The sequence below is a fragment of the Schistocerca americana genome, chromosome 3, assembly GCF_021461395.2.
Source record: "Schistocerca americana isolate TAMUIC-IGC-003095 chromosome 3, iqSchAmer2.1, whole genome shotgun sequence".
Lineage (NCBI taxonomy): Eukaryota > Metazoa > Arthropoda > Insecta > Orthoptera > Acrididae > Schistocerca > Schistocerca americana.
The window spans coordinates 694594179-694611247 of record NC_060121.1 but is presented as its reverse complement, the minus strand read 5'-3'; the positions used below and the strand labels follow the sequence as shown (position 1 = coordinate 694611247).

Genomic DNA, 17069 nt, shown 5'->3' with positions numbered 1-17069 from the left:
TAATGAAATTTTCATGGCTACACAAATATCATAAACTTGGAAAAGAAACACTTAAAGCACTTTGGGGTTTGTAGGGGGTTTCATCCAAATATATGTTTAAAATACAATGACAATCAACTAAAATAAGTTGACAGTATTAATTTCTTGGCATTACAACTTAATAAATCCAATTTGGAGGCATGTAACTTGAAATCGATGAAGTGCCTAAACAAATTTGAATTTGCAATGCAGAGTTTGTTATACAAAGGTGGTGTAAAAATAAAAAAGCTAGCTTAATTTGCTTGCTTCCATTCCTTATGTCATACAGGATCATTCTTTTGTGGTAACTCATCAAACCAAGCTAAAGTTTTCCAAGTTCAAAAGTAAGTAATGTGAGTTATTTGTAATGCATGTGAATTCAAGACTGTCCCGTAGAGGTGTGTTCAAGAAACTGGGGATACTAACTTCTCCTTTTCAATACATTTATTTCGTATTGAAATTTGTCACTTTGGTCCAGAAGGTGTTCAGTATTCAAGAACAGATATTTTCAATGACTTACCAGCATCCATAAAAAGTTTAGTTACTAATAAAGTTGAGTTTAAGAAAAGCATGAAGGATTTATTGTTGGAAAACTGCTGCTCCATTGATAAATGTATTGTTTCAAGCTCATTTATAACTCTTAATGAATGTGCTTTTCATAACTATTACACAGATTTGTTTCTTTATACAGGTTGTGCTTCAGTTGATTGTAAGGTCGTTAACCTCCAAATTTCAATTGCACACTAATGCAGAGTTTTATAGATAAATAATATTGATGAGTGGTAGAACAGAATCATCTCCATATTTTAAAATTATTTTTAATTGGTTTAAGGCATTCAACGTGGCATCCTTCCATTGTGTATATTGAGAAATTACAAAACTGAATGTCACATCATGTATTAATAAATCAGTGATAAAACAATTATCACTTTATTATATTTAACATTTATGAGAAGGGAAGCTGCTACTCACCACATAGTGGAGATGCTGAGTCACAGATAGGCACAACAAAAGTACTATATTTATACAGTCATCAATAGTATTTTTCTGACAATATAAACAATTTATGCAAGCATTAATGAACGTAAAAAGATAACCAAAATTGATAATCTGCTGAGGATAGTTTTATCGTTTCCCAAATTAGAGAATATACACCTAGGCAAACTTAGGTCTTATGTTTTGTTAGTTATGGCTGTTCACTTCAGCTCTGTATTAGACATTGACCACTTACAGTGGAACAGCCTTAATCACTGAATATACAATTGGCTACAAGGTTATTTTCATAGGAAAATTCTTACAATTTGCTAGTCCATGTTGTTAATGTTTTCATATAGTAAAACCTGGAAAATATTTAGGGATACATTTTTTCCACGTGTATAATTTTAGCACTTTATGCAGTTTTTCGTATTTCAGTTTAAATACATTCTGATGATTTGTGTAAATGAAAGTAATAATTCCCACATTTTTCATCATTTCGTAATAGCTGTCTTGTGAATTGAATTATCTGAAGCACATGATGCTACTTATAAGCAACTGCTACATTAATATGGCAGCTGAAGTTTGTTTTGCTGGTTGCTATGTAGCCAGAAAGCCCCTGTCATGGCCTTGAACATTGTAATCAATAATCCTCAACTGAGTTGACCTGGAAAATGTGTTCTGGACTTGACTGTGCTTGACATATGCTTTTCATTGTGTTGTGAATAAGGTATACCTACATATTGCAAATGCTTTTGCTAAAATCAGCAGTATCTACATATTTTCAAAGTTTATTTTTGGCAATAGTGTTTCTCTACTCGTGATACTGACATCTTGGAACTACTGATTGTTTTGTATCACTGATTCCATAAGATAGTGAAATTGTCACCATTGCAGGTATCTGGTGTCTGAAGTGAAGTGTAGAATGTACTATGTTCATTATTTTCTGTGAGACATATATGTACATATAATGAGTTATAGGAACCCCAATATTTCAAGATCCATCACTTTGTTTAATATTTTCTTTTCAAATAGCTATTACTAAACAGTAGAATATATGTAATATTTGAAACACCCTAATAAATTCATCGAATGTTTACATCAAAATGCATACAAACACCAAATTACACTAGAAGGGTCATAGAATAATAATCAAAAATAACATCAGTGACATCTTCTGTTGATTTTGGCATGCATCCTTGTGGCGAATTTCTAGAATGTGTAAACTGAATAGTGATACAAAATTTTCATTTTTTTTTTTTTTTTTTTTTTTTTTTTTTTTTTTTTTTTTTTTTAGCCTACCTGTGATATACTGGTATGATGGTATGATATGTTTTGCTCTTTAGGGACATGTTTTATGAAATTAATTTGGTAACTGTATTTTTATAATACAAATGTTTTTCCCTTTGGGGGTATTGGCAGTAGCTATTATACTATTAAAAAGACAGCACATAACTTCTTCTGGCTAGTTGATAGAGTTTTTATTAATATTTTTGTGCATTAAAGTCCAATAACTGTTCTCAAAAGTCAGTTCAAAGTCAGTTTTAAACCAAACCCTATATACTGCAATTCTTGCAACAATGATTTTAATTTTTATAGCATACTATGATAAAAAGAGAAATTGTTTAGTAATTTCTACAGACTTAACAGCTTTCCTCTTTAATGTCTGTTTGAATTACCTTATTCCAGTGGAGATTTTAAAATTGTTATGATATCACCAGTATGTTGTTAACTCTTTGCACATGATGGCTTTTTTGGCTCTTTCACCAATTAAGTGCTTACAGACTGTCAGTTTAGTAAGTAGGCACAAATGAAATCAAAATGTTAGATTTCTTGCAGTATAACTTTTCCATGTCTCTTTGCAACTACTTGATTGATACTGTTGTGGAACTTTTACAAAGAACTTTGCTGCAAATATCATAAAATTGCTTGTATGTTGTATGTAACTATATTTTATAAAATTAATTTATGAGTATAATTTTTCTTTTCCATTTTGTCTTGAGCACCACATTACCAGAACAGTTCTTATCAACATGAAAATCATATTATAATATCTGTTATCATCATCACAATAATTCAGTTTCATTATATCTATCAAAATGTTACCTTTTAAACAATGCAAACCATTTGAGAAGGATAGACTGCTACTTACTGCTTAGGGGAGATGTTGAATACACACAGAGACAGAGACAGCCTCTGTCATCTCTGGGTACTAACACCCAACTAATTAGCACCTAAAGATGATAATAGCAATGTCTATGTGCGTGTGTTTTGTCTATGTCTGATGGAGGATTTAATCCAATAACTAAATAATATCTAGTGGTCTTTATTCAGTGTGTCTGTCTGCCACTCAGTGCCTCCTTAAAAAGGTTATCTTTGTGATTTTGCTTTTATGCCATGCTCTTTGACACTCAGGCTAAAACTGTAAGCACATTGCTCATTCATTGTGTGCACTGCATGCTAACTTCAGAGAATTATTGTGGACATTTCAGACTTACTTTGCTTATAATGATTCAATAGAGTCCCTTGGCAGATATATGTTAACTGTTATGTAGTGATGTTTTTCTGTACATCCTTCACCAGTCAATGTATAATCCAAAAATAACACAGCAGAGTACTTATAAAGTTATAGAGATGGATAGAAAAGGAGCACAAACCTATATTCTTCAAGTGATGAGCATGATGTTTTCCTGATAAATTGATCTCCTTAATTTAATTTTGCAGGTTGGTATATATACATGTAATATACTGAAGAAAAACGAATGGGCTCCGCCCCTGTAAACATGAACCGGTATATCACATTAAACCAACTTGGAGATGGAACATATGGCTCCGTGGTTCTGGGTCAGAGAATTGATACTGGGGAGAAGGTTGCTATTAAGAGGTGAGGAAACTTCTTTTGTGATCATTAAAGGACAGTTAGTATTGTGTGGTCTCAGTCTGTCCAAAGAAATATTACCATAAACAGTAAGTAAATTCAGACACATAAAGATGTATGTACATACCAGCCCTCAAACTGGCATAGTAAGGTATGACTGGTAGTAACATAAAACAGTAAAAAAATTGAATTTTGAACTTTTAGAATCAGAGGGATCATTTCATAATAAACAGAATAGAAACTAGTGGAAAGAAGATGCGTGGAAAACTGCAATAGGCATTACTGAAATAGCAAGAATGACGTCTTATTGTGTGATTATACAATTGTTGAAATGTGCCTGGAAGCAGCCACATCCTTTAAATATTTGGGGGTACACACAGAGTGATTTAAAGTGGAACAACTACATAAAATGAATCACCCCTAGGCAGATGACAGAATGAGATTCATTGGAAGAAACTACCCATAAAGAGGGTAGCTTAAAAAACTCTCATATGACAAACACCTAAATATTGCCTGTGAATTATGTTTTATTCATCTCAAGATGTACATTTGCAGTCCATTTGGTTTTCGTACAGGAGACATGTCAAAAATTTATAATACAGTTAACAATGATTTTTGCGTTAATAAATAGTAGCACTACAGTAAATAATAACACTACGTAAGTAATAACACTATGTTCCCGTAACCCTCCTGGTCTCCACCTTCATTAGTCACTGTCCTCACCCATCCAGCCCCATCCCTGTTCCCATTCCAGCACTACACAGCCGTCATTTCACCGCCACACTCAGTCTATTTCTTTTTATTTCTCTCCTTTCTGCTACTTACCCCCTCCCCCCTTCGCACCTTCTCTCCTGACCTGCGTCTAAACTGTAACACTTCACTGTCCACCACTCCACCCGTACTATCCCTCCCCCTCCCCACCCCAGCCGCCTCCTTACCCCCACCCAGTCGCCACTCCCATCATGCATTGCTGTTGCTGCTCGCAGTGTGGTTTCAGTTCTCTGAGACTGCAGATATATGTGCAAGTTGCGCTTGCATTTGCGTGCGTGCGTGCGTGTGTGTGTGTGTGTGTGTGTGTGTGTGTGTGTGTGTGTGTGTGTGTGTGTGTGTGTCTGGTATTGTTACATTCCATCATGGATTTCCCATTGTTTGATTAACACTATAAGGATATTTCTTGGAATATGCTACACATTGTATCCTGATCAAGTTTCCAGTTTGTCCTGCGTGAATTCATCCACTAAGTAATAACACTTCAGTGTCAGTACCTCATATAGCCTTCTTTCAAGTGAACCTAAATTATCTGCATCAACTTGTTCCCTTTTAATTTATTACAAATTTTCAATCCCATGTATTGAGGTCCCTGAGAATACAGTCTGAGGTAGCGGGTGGGGAGCATAAAATTTTCATTGTTTCTAGTATCATGTAAATGGACAAAATGGTTTCCCTCAAATAATTCATGCCTGTTGTACAATAATATAATAACCTCATATACGTATAAGGATGGCATATTTAATATTGTAAGTTTTCTAAATAATGGTCGACATGATTTATTTTCTGTATTTTTAGTATCCTCACTGTGTTTGACGAGTTACCCCAAAAAAACAATACCATACCTAATAATGGATTCGAAGTAGCTTGTATATGCTACTTTTTGTGTGTCCATGTCAGTTGCAGTTGACAATATTTGCATTGCAGATGCAAAGCTGCTAATTTTGTTTGCTAGGAATTCAATGTGTGCCTGCCAGATCAAATTTTTATCTACATTTAAACCAAAGAATTTGACTGAGTCAACTTCTATATCTTGGTTGTTGTGTACAATCTTAATCTGCTCACATTTTGACTATTTGGTTTTGAACTTAGATATGTTTAGATTCAACCTATTTAGCTGAAACCAAGTTTCCAAGTTACTAAGGGTACTGATCACATATTTGAGAATTTTTTCCAAATCCTGATCTTCAAGAAAGACAGAAGTATCATCTGTGAACAGATCTGATGGGGAGGTTTGCTTAGTAATTGTAAAAAAACATTACGGAGTTGCTCATCCAACCCCAGCAGCAGATGCTGCAAGAGAGGTGTTGTGTATCATGGTGTGATTTTTCTGTTAAAATCCCAAGAGTGTACATTCGTAGAAGAGTCAACCAATACAGTGCTTCCCCTTTCGTATATCTCGTGAAAAGATCCTGAACGTAAAATTAGAGGGACTCAAGCTCACAGAGAAGCTTACCAACAATTGTTTTTCCCCAACAATTGTTTTTCCTGTGCACTATTCACAACTGGAACAGTGAAGGGAGGAAGTACACACTACAGGATGGCTTGTGGAATATAAATGTAGATGTAGAAAATAATTAATAATACTTCCATCTTCTGTTCTTCCTGTGTAGCAATTTTCCTTTAATATTGTACATAGGAATACGTAATGCTTCCTTTTGTGCTCAGTTCAAGAAGTGGTTGGCAATAGAGCTCCATTTTTTGCATCGTTCTACTCTTTTATTCATTCTCACATGGGAATTACAGGTGTCTTTTATAATTTGAGCTATGTATTTATGTTATGATCTTCATTTAGCTCTTATTCCATTGACATACCTCCATATTATTGTATTTAGGATCTCTTCCAGACTCAACAGATGAACAATAAACTGTTTATCTTTTTACAGTAGTGTTCCATGAACTTTTCTCCTATCCCACTGTTTTGAAAACTTGTTCAACTTCATGATGTTATCAGTCCATTTGGTTTTCATGATGCACTTGCAACACAACATCTCCAAAAACATCAATCTTTTCTTCAATCTGAAGAGTCTCGCAGGCATACAACACCACATTCTAACAGACCATGTGTTTTTAGAACCCTTTTCCTGATTCATGTGCTGTTACTTTTTGAGGTTAGGCACATTTTGCTTTGGCATTTCTGCCTCTTACTTTTTATGCTTCTTCCATCTCTATTTATCTTGCTTGTTAAATAAATAAATAAATAAATAAATAAAAAAGAGAACTTATGTTTTGGCTTGCCCTCCTTTGTCACAAACCATCACTTTCATTTTCGATTTGTTTATTTTCTTGTTACATTCATTTCTTATATTTTCATCCATTTTATTTGACATGACTTCAAGTTCTTTTTCTGTTTCAGCTAAAACAACTAAGTTTAAACTAAAACAACTATGTCGTCAGCATAGCTCAGCATATTTATTCTTTTGCCTCTTATTACACCTGTCTCCAACTGTTCTCCAACTTTTTAAAGTGCCTCCTCTATGTATAGATTAAACATAAATGGTTCTAGTGCACATCATTGCTAGATCTTGTTTTTGTAAAGGTTCTGTAACACTTTTCAGTCTCTTTAGTCTATTCCTACTTTCTTCAACTCTCCTATCTTCTTTTCGCTTTTCACACTATAAATGCTTTCTATATATCTACAAATGTTATGTACCATGTTTAATTCCTTTCCAACTATTTCTCTGTGACTAATTTTAAAGCTAAAATTCTTTCTCTAATACGTCATTTTTTCAGAAGTTGAACTGAGAGTGCAGCTTCACCTTTTTCTTGCATTGGTTTGAAGATGATGTTTATTATTTTTGATTCATGCTTGATGAGGCTATACGTTTGGTCATGTTTGCATTTTAAAGGATTTGCCATTTGGGGATGGGATTTATCAGGTTTATCTCAAAATCTGTGGCAGTTTTCCTGCAGACATCCTCAACATATTTTTGTGTTTTTTCCTTGCTTCTCTGTTACCTCAGCTTTTTGTGCTTTTGTACTTCTGTTGCTATTTCTCTCTTTTTTGTTTTTGAGCTCTTTGGTTTCTATCTTTGTTCCATAATGTTCAAACATTCAGAAGTAGTAGGTTATTTTTGTTTCTTTTTCTTTTTCTTGCCTGCTATTTCTTGCCGTTGCTAAGTTACCTGTTTTTCTTGACCTGTTGCTTCCTCGGGTGTCATTAGAGTCTCCTGCATGTGTTATCTTGTCCGTTTGCTGTTGATATGGTTCCACTGTGTGTTTGTTAAATCGCATTTTTATATGCTATTCTTAATTTTTTTTAAAAAATTTAGACCAGATTTTCATCATTACCAGTACGTGGTCACTTCCCAAGTCAATTTGGTATCTCAAGATATTTTTCAGGTGTCTGTCGGTGCTGGCTAAAAAAGGTGTCCTGGATGCATAGGTTATGTTTTTGGAAAAATTCTGTTTGTCTCCCCTTTCATTCCCTGACCCCAGTAAAAATTTTGCAACCATCTTTCCTTCCTCTCCATTTCTATCTACAGTATTCATATCACTCGGCAAGATAAAGCTTTCATCTCCCTTAGTCTGCTAATTCACCATATATCATATTGATTTCTCCTTCTTCTTGTACTGTTGTTGACATTTGTATCTTGATTATAACTGCATAATGCTGTAAAGTCATAGCTCTTTGCTGTTTGATCTCAGCAGCTTTCGTGCAAGTACTTTTCGTCTCTAGTTTATGTTATTCAGATATGCTGATGGGGTAATGTATCCGAACATTATCTTAAAACTACTATAATTTTTCCTCTTTCTTAAATTTTTCTTCATTTTGTAAAATCTTTTCCTATTCTGTCTTTTTTAATTTGCGCTTCTTTTCTCTTCATGAGCCTTTTTTTAGCCTTATTTTAGCTCCTCTTACAATTATTGTTGACCTTTTGCACATGTCATGTTTGCAAATTGTTGAGCATTTCAATCAGTTTGCCCATGTACCCATTACTGGGAGCTTGAATGACATCTCTTTCCCTTTGGTACCTTTTCATTTCTTTATAGATATACATTTGCTTCTTTCTGCTGGATAGAATAACTCTGTTAGTGAAATCTTTTTGGGTCATCAGCTGAGTCATGATGTCATGTTGTTGCTCGATGAAATCTTTTCAAGTTATCAGCTGAGTCATGGCTTCCTGTAGTCAACCAATTTGTGGTGTTGCCTTGTCACTTGGCTGATAATCCTAGAAGATTTCATCAATAATTTGTCAAGGAAGCCAACATACCCATGGAAACTTTGGTACTGACAACGTTGCTTTAACCTTGACCCTGTATATGCTTTTACTATTTACATTTCAGATGTAGCAAGGTAGAATAGCTTCACTTGCTATAGTCGCACTTATTAAATATATATCTTTTTCTGCCCCCCCCCCCCCCCCCCCCCTCTCTCTCTCTCTCTCTCTCTCTCTCTAATGTGAATGTACGAAACCTCAAAACTTTTATCCCTGCTGTGTTTTTCAAAGCTGAAGTATTCACCATATATTGTATTTGCTTATAAAGATATTTAAAACTTAAATTTCATGAAAACCAGATGCCAAAATTCAAACCCATTCTAATAGTTTGTTTTAGGATTGGCATATCTTATTAGAAAGCCCTAACTCAAAAAAACACCCTTAAATAATGGAAAGTCCAAGATGGAATAACAACAACTGGAATGGATAGGTTGCTATGCACCACATAGAGGAGGCATTGAGTTGCAGACACAATGAACAGGCTGCTAAACTTTTAGGTTTTAGGCCAAAAGTCCTTCTTCATAAGCAGAGAACACGAACACGAACACACACACACACACACACACACACACACACACACACACACACACACACACACACACACACAAGGAAAAGTTAACAACAATATTAGGAAAATGATATATTGCTACTCATCATAAAAGTGACCTGTTGAGTTGCTGACAGGCACACTGAAAATTATAGCTTTCGGTCAAAGCCTTCAAAGAAAACACACACACATTCACACAAGCAAGCACAGATCATGCACACATGACCGCTCCAATCAGCAACTCCACGCAGAATGTGACTGTCATGTGAATAACAATCTGGAGTGGGTCAGGGAAGAGGGAGTGATAGCAGGGTATGGATGGGCAGCAAACAAAGAGGGTGAAGGAATGTGAAAAGGGAGGTTGTGATAGGATGAAGGTACGGAAACTACTGGGTGGAGGGTGTGGGAGTTACCGTAGGTTGAGCCTGGAAAAATTTTGGAAGCAGAGAATGTGTTGTAAGGATAACTCCCACCTGCACAGTTCAGAAAAGCTGGTGGTAGAGGGGAGGATCCAGATGGTCCGTGTTGTGAAGCAGGGATTGAAATCAAGCCTGTTATGTTCAGATGCATGGTGTGTCACAGGACGGTCTACTCTGCTGTCGGCCACAGTTTGGCAGTGGCCGTTCATCCTGGTGGACAGCTGGTTGGTAGTCATACCAATGTAAAAGACTGTGCAATGGCTGCAGCAGAGCTGTTGTTAAACTTTCCACCAAAATCTTCAGCCCTCCAGAAGTTTCAGCCCTATTCAAAGACCTCATCATTAGCCCTACACCCTAGTTTAACCATGTTGGACTTATCAAAGACCTACTTTTCTTCTCCTGATCCATGCAATGGAAACACTTCTTTGGCACCAAACCCTCCAACAAAGCCAACATAATTCTAACATTGAACCCTGCCTCTCCCAGTTCATACCACTGTCCAGCCCAACTGCCCCCCTCCCACCTAACCACCCTCTGGTCATCTTTCAGGAATTCCATACACCCAGCTTGACCTCACTTGGTTTAAAGCAAGGAAGTTAGCATTCTGTGACCTTCCAAATTAGAATATTTTTTTTATATATCTTCTTCTTAAATTTGCTTAAAAGAAAGCCCAAGAGTATGTGTGTGTGTGTCAACCAAATTTGAACATATAGAGAGAGACATTTAAAGCAAAACATCAGCCAGGTCTCCAGTACTTTTGGGTTATTATTATGTTTTTTTAGTTCTCTATTGTTTTAAGAGTTATTTACAAAATACACATTTTCCCAAGGATTGCACCATTTACAAAAACCGAGATGAAATGAAAATATTTTATTTCTTAACACATATGATGTACTTCCTTACTTTACTTTTTTGCGTCAGGATCTCTGAATTTTTTGGCCCAATACTGGGCTAAGTCGAAAGCTTCAGTACAATTTTGGCATATTAGAAGATATTGCATGTTCTTTATTTCTCCACAGTTGTATTTATTATCGTCAGGTTCTAATAGGCTCCATTTTATCAAATTGATTTTTATATGGGCTACACCAATTCTGATACAGTTTAGCATTTTTTGTAATTTGCAGTGTAATTCAACACCACTTTGTAGATGTTCTAAAATAGAGTATCTGGCTGGGGTATCATCCAAGATGTAATTGAGGAACAGAATTCTTGATTTTAGTCTTTTTAATTTATATTGATCTTCTTTGCATGTGCCAATATAGACCATATAGGACATGTGTACTCAGCTGCAGAAAAGCAAAGTACTAAAGCAGTGGTTCCATAAGCAAGGCCATTTTTCTGATTCCTCCAGTTCCTTTTTATCCCTTTTAGGGTGATGTAGAATTGTCAGTTTTTCAGCAAGGATTCTACGATTTTTACTAGTTGATGGTCCCTGGTACTATGATAGATTTTGAGTAATAGTTTTCGGTGGTTTATTGTATCACAGGTGGCAGGCACTTACATCAACCAGAGTTCAGCCCATTATTAATCTATTTTCATAATCCTCAATATGCCTGTGAGTGCCAGAATCTGGCCAGTACAATATTTACCTGGCCTGAAGCCAACTTGCTGCAAGGTTAACTTTGAATCAATGATGTTATTGATTCAATTAAGGATCAGCCTTTCATGCAGTCTGAAGAGGTGGCACAGGAAGGATATGGGCTGACAGTTGCTACGTGAGACAGGCTTTTTTTCCTGGCTTCATGAGTGTTATTACTGTGGACTTCCTCCACAGTTTAGGAATTTTAAAGGTTTTGTGCAGTGGTTAAATAGGCTTAACACCCAATTTTTGGCATTTGATTCGGTCTGAGATACTTTACCTGTTCCACACCCACCCACCCACCCACCCACTCACACACACACACACACACACACACACACACACACAAATCATCAACACCAGCCGCCTTTGTGTTTTTCATAGTATTTATGCTCTCATTGAGTTTGCTCATTGTGAAAGGAGAGAAGAAGTTGTGGGTTTCTGTGTGGATATCACATTTAACTTGCTTTAATCATATTTTTTGTTGGGCTTGCCATTCGGTAGTAGTGGGTGTGCAATTTCATTGGGTGTTACTCTAGCCAATTCTTTTGGGTCCCCATTGAGCTTTCTGATGAGACTCCATGCAGTTTTGCTGCTATGCAACATGTCCATTTTCTCCAACATTTCGACCCATTTCTTTCATCTTATTTCACTTAGTGCTGTTGTGAGAATTGTGCACAAGCTATTGTCTCATCACTGAAAAGATCGTTTGAGTACAACTCTTCAAATTTCACTAATATGTTTTTGTTACCTTCAGAGAGTCCTGGTATGAAGTTGTGTCTCCAATCTTTTGGAATCTGCTTTTTTGACACTTTATGGAGAATTTGTAAAAAAAAAAAAAAATGTAGTTTTCAGGAATGGATTTGTCTTGTTAATTTCTTTGTCTAATTCCCTGAAGAAATCCATCCATATGGCTTTTGTGAAACTGAACCCTCTTTGAAAGGATGTGTTAGCAGACTTGTCTGCCGAGAAGACCTGAATTGCAGTGGGACTATGTTGAGTTCTTGGAAGGGCTTCATATACATTTTTAGCAAATTAGTTTTGGATATTACTGCTAACAAAGCAGTTGTCAGGGTTTGAAGCCTCATTTCCAAATTTTGTTAATGAAGGAGTAGGGCAGCTTTGAGTCATGTAGGAGAAAGAAGTTATTCACTTCCATTCATTCTTCTAGCAACTGGCCATTGCCATCAGTTTTGTTGTATCCCCAGTTTCTCCTATGGCAGTTGAAAGTTGAAGTCATCTTCGATAAACTGTTTCTTTTGGCTTTTGAAGTCGTCTGGCATGATAAGCTTAAGGTTTTCATCTGGTGGCTTATATATGATGTTACTGTGAAGGTGTTCACTCAGTAGTTAAGATCTCAGTTTCCATTTACTGCTGTTTCCCCTGTGGAAGTTAAGGCCAGGTCAGGTCTAATGAAAATTGCACTACCATTATTGTGTGGTACCTCTGGCTAAATGCATTGCATTAATTTGGGGCCTGTGTGCTGCTTCATCTCTATGGATTTCCTTTATACACAGTACATCCCATTTATGCATTTGAAATAGCTGCAAAATTATGTTTTGTTTGTTCTTTGTTATTCCCTTGACATTCAGGCTAGCAATAGTCAGAGATGGCTCTAAGAAGTGCCTGTTATTTGATTTTCTCTGGTGGTGGAAGGATTGTCAGATGCCCTCACAGATGTCATTTCCACGGAGCATCAGCATTTTCTAGTCTTATAGTGGCATGCAGGTTTACTGTATCGTTAAATGATGATGGCGTCCTCTTGTGTAAAATATTCCGGAGGTAAAACAGTCCCCCATTCGGATCTCCGGGCGGGGACTACTCAGGAAGACGACGTTATCAGGAGAAAGAAAACTGGCAGTCTACGGGTCAGAGCGTGGAACGTCAGATCCCTTAATCGGGCAGGTAGGTTAGAAAATTTAAAAAGGGAAATGGATAGGTTAAAGTTAGATATAACGGGAATTAGTGAAGTTCGGTGGCAGGAGGAACAAGACTTCTGGTCAGGTGAATACAGGGTTATAAATACAAAATCAAATAGGGGTAATGCAGGAGTATGTTTAATAATGAATAAAAAAATGGGAGTGTGGGTAAGCTACTACAAACAGTATAGTAAACGCATTATTGTGGCCAAGATAGACACGAAGCCCATGTCTACTACAGTAGTACAAGTTTATATGCCAGTGAGCTATGCAGATGACGAAGAAATTGAAGAAATGTATGATGAGATAAAAGAAATTATTCAGATAGTGAAGGGAGACGAAAATTTAATAGTCATGGAATTTGATAGTAGGAAAAGGAAGAGAAGGAAACGTAGTAGGTGAATATGGATTGCGGGTAAGAAATGAAAGATGAAGCCATCTGGTAGAATTTTGCACAGAGCATAACTTAATCATAGCTAACACTTGGATCAATAATCATAAAAGAAGGTTGTATACATAGAAGAAGCCTGGAGATACTGACAGGTTTCAGATAGATTATATAATGGTTAGACAGAGATTTAGGAACCAGGTTTTAAATTGTAAGACATTTCCAGGGGCAGATGTGGACTCTGACCACAATCTATTGGTTATGTACTGTAGATTAAAACTGAAGAAACTGCAAAAAGGTGGCAATTTAAGGAGATGGGACCTGGATAAACTGACTAAACCAGAGGTTGTACAGAGTTTCAAGGAGAGCATAAGGGAGCAATTGACAAGAACGGGGGAAAGAAATACAGTAGAAGAAGAATGGGTAGCTTTGTGGGATGAAATAGTGAAGGCAGCAGAGGATCAAGTAGGTAAAAAGACGAGGGTTAGTAGAAATCCTTGGGTAACAGAAGAAATATTGAATTTAATTGATGAAAGGAGAAAATATAAAAATGGAGTAAATGAAGCAGGCAAAAAGGAATACAAACGTCTCAAAAATGGTATCGAAAGGAAGTTCAAAATGGCTAAGCAGGGATGGCTATAGGACAAATGTAAGGATGTAGAGGCTTATCTCACTAGGGGTAAGATAGATACTGCCTACAGGATAATTAAAGAGACCTTTGGTGAAAAGAGAAAAGAGAAGAGAAGAAGGGAAAGCAGAAAGGTGGAAGAAGTATATAGAGGGTCTATACAAGGGCGATGTACTTGAGGGCAATATTATGGAAATGGAAGAGTATGTAGATGAAGATAAAATGGGAGATATGGTACTGCGTGAAGAGTTTGACAGAGCACTGAAAGACCTAAGTCAAAACAAGGCCCCAGGAATAGACAACATCCCATTAGAACTAATGACTCACTTGGGAGAGCCAGGCCTAACAAAACTCTACCATTTTGTGAGCAAGCTGTATGAGACAGGCGAAATACCCTCAGACTTCAAGAAGAGTATAATAATTCCAATCCCAAAGAAAGCAGGTGTTGACAGGTGTGAAAATTACCGAGCTATCAGTTTAATAAGTCACAGCTGCAAAATACTAACGCGAATTCTTTACAGATGAATGGAAAAACTGGTAGAAGCCAACCTCGGGGAAGATCAGTTTGGATTCCGTAGCAATGTTGGAACATGTGAGGCAATACTGACCCTACGGCTTATCTTAGAAGCTAGATTAAGAAAAGGCAAACCTGTGTTTCTTGTATTTGTAGACTTAGGGAAAGCTTTTGACATTGTTGACTGGAATACTCTCTTTCAAATTCTGAAGGTGGTAGGGGTAAAATACAGGGAGCGAAAGGCTATTTACAATTTGTACAGAAACCAGATGGCAGTTACAAGAGTCGAGGGACATGAAAGGGAAGCAGTGGTTGGGAATGGAGTGAGACAGAGTTGTAGCCTCTCCCCAATGTTATTCAATCTGTATATTGACCAAACAGTGAAGGAAACAAAAGAAAAATTCGGAGTAGGTATTAAAACCCATAGAGAAGAAATAAAAACTTTAAGGTTCGCCGATGATGTTGTAATTCTGTCAGAGACAGCAAAGGACTTGGAAGAGCAGTTGAATGGAGTGGACAGTGTCTTGAAAGGAGGATATAAGATGAACATCAACAAAGCAAAATGAGGATAATGGAATGTAGTCAAGTTAACTCGGGTGATGCTGAGGGAATTAGAGTATGAAATGAGACACTTAAAGTAGTAAAGGAGTTTTGCTATTTGGGGAGCAAAATAACTGATGATGGTCGAAGTAGAGAGGATATAAAATGTAGACTGGCAATGGCAAGGAAAGCGTTTCTGAAGAAGAGAAATTTGTTAACATCGAGTATAGATTTAAGTGTCAGGAAGTCGTTTCTGAAAGTATTTGTATGGAGTGTAGCCATGTATGAAAGTGAAACATGGACGATAAAATATTTTGGACAAGAAGGGAATAGAATCTTTCGAAATCTGGCGCTACAAAAGAATGCTGAAGATTAGATGGGTAGATCACATAACTAATGAGGAGGTATTGAATAGAATTGGGGAGAAGAGAAGTTTGTGGCACAACTTGACTAGAAGAAGGGATCGATTGGTAGGACATGTTCTGAGGCATCAAGGGATCACCAGTTTAGTATTGGAGGGCAGCATGGAGGGAGAATAAGAAATGAATATACTAAACAGATTCAGAAGGATGGAGGCTGCAGTACGTACTGGGAGATGAAGCAGCTTGCACAGGATAGAGTAGCATGCAGAGCTGCATCAAACCAGTCTCAGGACTGACGACCACAACGACAGTGGCTTCGAGTGAAAATGCATACTTGGAGGCTCCTTCTGTGCTCCTCACATATGATATAGTGGCCTAACATATATTTTTTCCAGAGAAATTCTTGATCATGAATGTCCTATATGATTTGAGATGAAACTGCCAAGCCGTGAATGAGTGGCCCCTCTGTCACTCGACACCAGCCCGGACTGGAACCACAGAACCACATCTTTTGATTATCTATCATCATACCCTGAAATGAGGGACAATGTACCCAAGATCCTTCCCGCCCCTCCTAAAATGGTGTTCTAACCTACACAACATCATTGTCCATCCTTACGCCACTCCCAATCCCAGCCCCTTGCCACAGGGATCATATCCCTTGGAAGTCCCAGGTGCAAGGCCTACACAGTCTACCCAAGCAGCATTTCTTAGACCAGTCCTGTCACAGGCTTACACCATCAAAGCCAGGGTCACCTGTGAAAGAAGCCATGTTGTATACCAGTTCTGCTGCAACCATTGCACAGCTTTTTATATTCATATGACTACCAACCAGCTGTCCACCAGGATGAATGGCCACTGTAAAACTGTGACCAAGAACAAAGTAGACCACACTATGACACATGCAGCTGAACATAACATGCTTGACATCAATGGCTGTGTCACTATCCAAACTATCTGGATCATCCCCTGCATCACCAGCTTTTCTGATCTGTGCAGCTGGGAGTTATTCTTACAACACATTCTCCACTCCCAAAATTATCCCAGCCTCAACCTACGGTAACCTTCTGTCCCCACAGCCTCCACCCAACAGTTCCCACCCCCTTGTCCTATCACCTCCTCATTTTTCATATTCCTTCACCCTTATTGTGTACTGCCCTCTGCCAAAGCACCTGCTCATCCTTTCCATTATCTGCTGCCACCTCCCCCCCCCCCTCTCTTTCTCCTGAAACCCCTCCTCCCATCGCTGCACCTGGCAGTCTCTAGTTCCTGCACACCCCACCAAAAAGTGTCCCTTCTCTGCATCCATATCCT

General features: G+C 37.4%; 1 protein-coding gene across 4 annotated transcripts in view; it reads left to right on the top strand.

Annotated features, from left to right (window-relative positions):
• Window positions 1-17069, top strand: part of LOC124607339 (serine/threonine-protein kinase MAK) — a 271551-nt gene that overhangs the window by 41049 nt on the left and 213433 nt on the right. For 2 of the 4 annotated variants that reach the window (XM_047139646.1, XM_047139643.1), the window contains exons 1-2: window positions 1645-1723; window positions 3718-3877. In XM_047139646.1, the coding sequence (XP_046995602.1) occupies window positions 3756-3877 (122 nt within the window). In that variant the 5' untranslated portion in view covers window positions 1645-1723; window positions 3718-3755. Of the gene's footprint in view, window positions 1-1644; window positions 1724-3717; window positions 3878-17069 lie in introns of those variants that run through there. The other 2 variants (XM_047139644.1, XM_047139645.1) reach the window with 1 other exon arrangement.